The sequence below is a fragment of the Acromyrmex echinatior genome, chromosome 17, assembly GCF_024713525.1.
Source record: "Acromyrmex echinatior isolate Ae372 chromosome 17, ASM2471352v2, whole genome shotgun sequence".
Taxonomy (NCBI): Eukaryota; Metazoa; Arthropoda; class Insecta; order Hymenoptera; family Formicidae; genus Acromyrmex; species Acromyrmex echinatior.
The window spans coordinates 5354258-5358822 of record NC_141868.1 but is presented as its reverse complement, the minus strand read 5'-3'; the positions used below and the strand labels follow the sequence as shown (position 1 = coordinate 5358822).

Genomic DNA, 4565 nt, shown 5'->3' with positions numbered 1-4565 from the left:
AATTATATCATGCCTGGAGTAGTAGTGGGCGCATTTTTCCTTGAGTGCTTGGCTCAATCTCATCAATTGTGTTCGGTAGAGAGCCCCAGTTTCGTTCGGTTTAAACAACTCATAATACACGATACCAAGCTGATCCCATCAAATACACAACATGAATTTTTTTCCATGAATATTCGGCTTGGCTGTCGATGTTGAAGCATGGCTAAGTAATCCCCATGATTTTCTCTTCTTTGGGTTATCGAAGAGGATCCATTTTTCATTACCAACGACTATATGATGTAAAAAACTCTCGTTTATGCCTGACAAGCATTTCACATATGGAAAATTGGCGTTCAACGTTTCTCTGCTTCAGTTCATATGGAACCCAATTCCCTTGCTTTTGAATCATTCCCAATGATTTGAAACGATGTAAAATTGCTTATTGAATCGCTCCTAATGTAAATGCAAGTTCTTTTTGCATTTGGCACGAATCTTCATTCAATAATGCTTCTAATTCCGCGTCTTCATATACTTTCGCCCTTTCATTACGTTCTTTGTCTTCTTCGATGTCAAATTCACCATTCTTAAATTTTTGAAACCATTCACGACACTTCTCTCACTTAAAGTAGCCTCACCATATGCTTCTATAAGTAATTGATGAATCTCAGCTGCAGATCTTTTCAAATTAAAGAAGTAAATCAAAAGTTCCCGCAAATGACGCTTATTCGGCTCAAAACGGCATTTTCGCACAAAAAAAAATATATGATGCTGATACAAAATCGCTAGTATTTCAAGGTTATGTTGTTAACAGATGTACAACCTTACGATATAATGTTTTGTATCAGATAATTTTAACCACATGGGAATATGTGACTCAATGGATAAGTCAGAGTTCTCTTGACAAGCCCATGCTTGTCGTGTGATGTGATAAAGAAAATAATAATCGAGACTTTATTTGTAACTGGTAATAATAATATTTATTTCACGAGCACAATTTTATATGACCGTACAGGACGAACATCTTTATTGATCTGTTATTATAATATTTCTTTTTTTATTATTTTTTTACGCTGCTAGACAACTCGTTATCAACATAATCCTTAAGCTTTTTACATTCGCTGGGCTAGTGAGGTGTTAAGAATTCCCCACACACAATTTGCTAGTGGCGCCGTCTTTTGTCAAACGGCGGAAACTTATTTGTACACCTAATAAATATATATGTACCAGCTTGATCAAAAAGTTTCCGGAAGAGACCACCAGGTGATGCTTTGAGTCAGCTGATTTGAGTTCTTTTTTTTTGCTAGGATGCCACATTTATCATTGACATTTCCATCAAATTTTATCGCCATAGCTTGACATTTTAAAAATTACGCCGTCTTGAGTACATCTACCTCTGCGCGTGTTTTCGATTTTTTACAGTTTTAAAAATGGAGTTGAATTTGCAACGAGTTTGTATTAAATTTTGCGTTAAAAATGGATTCATTGGTGCGAAAACCTTGGAAATGTTGGAAAACTGTTTCGGCAGTGATGTTCTAAAGAAAACAACCGTTTACGAGTGGCATGAACGCTTCAGAAGTAGTCGTGAATCCGTCGAGGATAACGAACGCAGTGGCAGGCCGTCAACATCGAAAACCGACGAAAACATCAATAAAGTGAGAGAAATGTTGGCCAATAACCGCAAATTAATTATCAGAGAGCTGGCAGAGGACTTAAACATTGCTTATGGATCCGTCCAGGACATTATAGTTAATGAGTTTGCGCCGTGTCGCCAAAGTTGATTCCGAAGGAACTGAATTTCATGCAAAAAAGGGACCGCATTGACATCGCCAAAGACATGATTTCCAAGACTGAATTCGACCCAACATTCATCAAACGCATCATTACTGGAGACGAGACGTGGGTTTATGAGCACGACACGCAATCCAGACATCAGGCGAGTGAATGGAGAGCTCCAAATGAGCCAAGACCAAAGAAACGTCGTTTTCAGTCGAAAAAGAAAGCGATACTCACGGTTTCCATGGATTACAATGGTATTGTACATCACGAATTTTTGTCAGAAGGTCAAACAGTTAATAAGGAGTATTATTTAGGCGTTATGAGACGTTTGCGTGAATCAATTCGCCAAAAAAGAAAGGATTTGTGGGTAAACAACTCGTGGATTTTGCACCATGATAACGCACCGTCGCACAGTGCCATCCATTATTCATAAATTTTTGGTCAAGAACAATACCATCCAACAGCCATCGAATTCATCCGATATGGCTCCCTGCGATTTTTTTCTATTCGATCGAGTCAAAAAACCACTGCGGAGAACGCGTTTTAACAGCCGAAAGGAGGTAATGGAAAAATCGAAGACGGCTCTGATGGCTATACCAATAATAGAGTTCCAGAAATTTTCGAGAGCTGGATCAAGCGCTGGCATAAGTGCGTTGCAGTCGCTGGAGAGTTCTTTGAAGGGGACAATATCACTTTTGAATAAACTTGTATTTTGAATTTTTTGAATGAATTCCGGAAACTTTTTGAAGCTAGTATATATAAAGAAATACATATATTACTTGCTTTGAAATTGCGTCAATGGACGCATTAAAACTATATAATCAGTGGATTATATAGTTTTAATACATTTTGTAAGGCGCAATATCTATTGTATCTTCCATACCGAAACGTATCGATAGTGTCTAGATTTTCCAGCGATTAATCTCGTTATAATGCACATCGATCGTTTTGATTATAACGTTGTCATTATTCAAAATATCCACTAACCACTCCCGTTTTTCGAGTCCCTTCACATAAATGTTTCTCCATTGACAGCTTCAGTGATCGTTAGGAAAGCTCAGTTTAGGTTTCGTCAGGAAATGCGATGGCATCGGACACGTAAAGATGTAGTGTGTCATTCAACTCACCCCCATTCTTCAAAATTACTACCTCCTTCACAACGAATCGTTTACCCACGACAAATCCTTGACAAAAAGCATACACAAAATACATATTTGTAAAAATAACAAGAGATAAGAACTATAAAATAAATAAGAGATAAGAACTATATCTTGCAAATCAACGAATGTCGACATCATAACGTTGAATGTCGAGATATGTCGCCACAAACGATTAAACTAAACCAATGAGGCAATCGTGCGGTGTGTCTCTCTTTTATCATTGTCCTGCGGAGAATGTATGTGCTCTCTCGGTGTGAAGGAATAATCGCATGTAAAAGTGAGATAGCTATATAATATGCGATAAAATAGGATATGCGTAAGTAGATATAATATATGATAAAAATATAACGTGTGATTATCATACGCAGAACGTCTTTTCTTCTCTTGTATATATTTTTTTATAAAATGTTTTTCCTTTCCTTCATTAGTGATGGTACTTTCCTCATATCGTCAGCTACACAATTCAAAAGCCGATTCATCATTTGCTGCTTCCGATCTCTAGGGGAAGATATCAAAAATTGTGTTCTCAATTTTGCATATTTCCACCATTGTTTTCCCTTATTTTTAATATCGTGAATGTCATACACATCTACGCGAATCAACTGATGTCCAATCTGTCCTTCTGGAGTATTCATGGTGTACAGATGACATGTTCTAATTATGTAATGTATTGGGATATCCCATCGGTTCGCTGTTTCGAGGTTGAAGCAAAAAACGCGTCCATACCTCCAAATGTCGATTCTCCCGATGATGCAAATATCTCACGATCGATGTTCGGTGCATCGATAAGTGTTGTCGTCATGTGACATCTAAAAAACTCCTTCAGATCGTGCAACCATTCGAAGAATGTATTTCTTGTCATGAAATCTTCCATAAACAAATGACTTAACACTTTTCGGAGATAGAGAAGAAACGATTCAATTCTTCTATAAAATATATAGAATTCAGCAAACCTCTCGTTTTCAACGCGTTCAAAAATGACATTAATGCATCTTTCATTGTCTTTGCCTCTTTCATACGTATCGTATTCGGGTCTACTTTTCGCTGATTTACCATATAGATCTGTATGCATCCAATCATCATTCGCAAATTTTTTACAAACGTATTCGTAATTCACGTCTGATGTATTAAATCTATTATAGAAACCCATAAACGTTTCATCGAACACATCTTCCTCTTCCTCATCCAATAGTTGTTCAAACGATTTCTCAGTGAACCTCGTCGGTTGCTCTTCGACCTTTGAGACTCCATCGTAATACACAAATAATACGTTCGAAATCATCACAAAAAAATGACGAAAATAGCTTTGCCAATACGCATTTATATACATGTCATTTATATACATCGGACATGTTACCGGATGTGATTTTTATCGAGGACACAAAACTGCATAAAAATAGACACCCTTATGAAAATTGAAACAACGTCATGCGAGAGAGAATACATCCCGAAAGAGGAGGCAATAGTGTCTTATTACATCTTTGGTGATATCTATCAAGGAGACAAAACTGTGCAAAACGGAAAAAGGAACAATGGATTCTTATCATATCTTTAAGGATGGTATCTAACAGGATAAATAAACTAACAATTAAAAAACACGACAGTGAAAGTATACGCGGGGAACGATAATGCGATCGAAAGCAATGAAAT

The 4565-nt window shown here is 37.0% G+C and overlaps 1 protein-coding gene across 1 annotated transcript; it reads left to right on the top strand.

Annotated features, from left to right (window-relative positions):
* The first annotated feature begins 1481 nt into the window (after positions 1-1481).
* LOC147906901 (histone-lysine N-methyltransferase SETMAR-like) lies at positions 1482-2188 on the top strand. Its single transcript, XM_087415275.1, has 2 exons — positions 1482-1631; positions 1754-2188. Exons 1-2 carry the CDS (start codon positions 1482-1484, stop codon positions 2186-2188), a joined length of 585 nt encoding a protein of 194 aa, XP_087271401.1.
* Positions 2189-4565: the final 2377 nt, after the last annotated feature.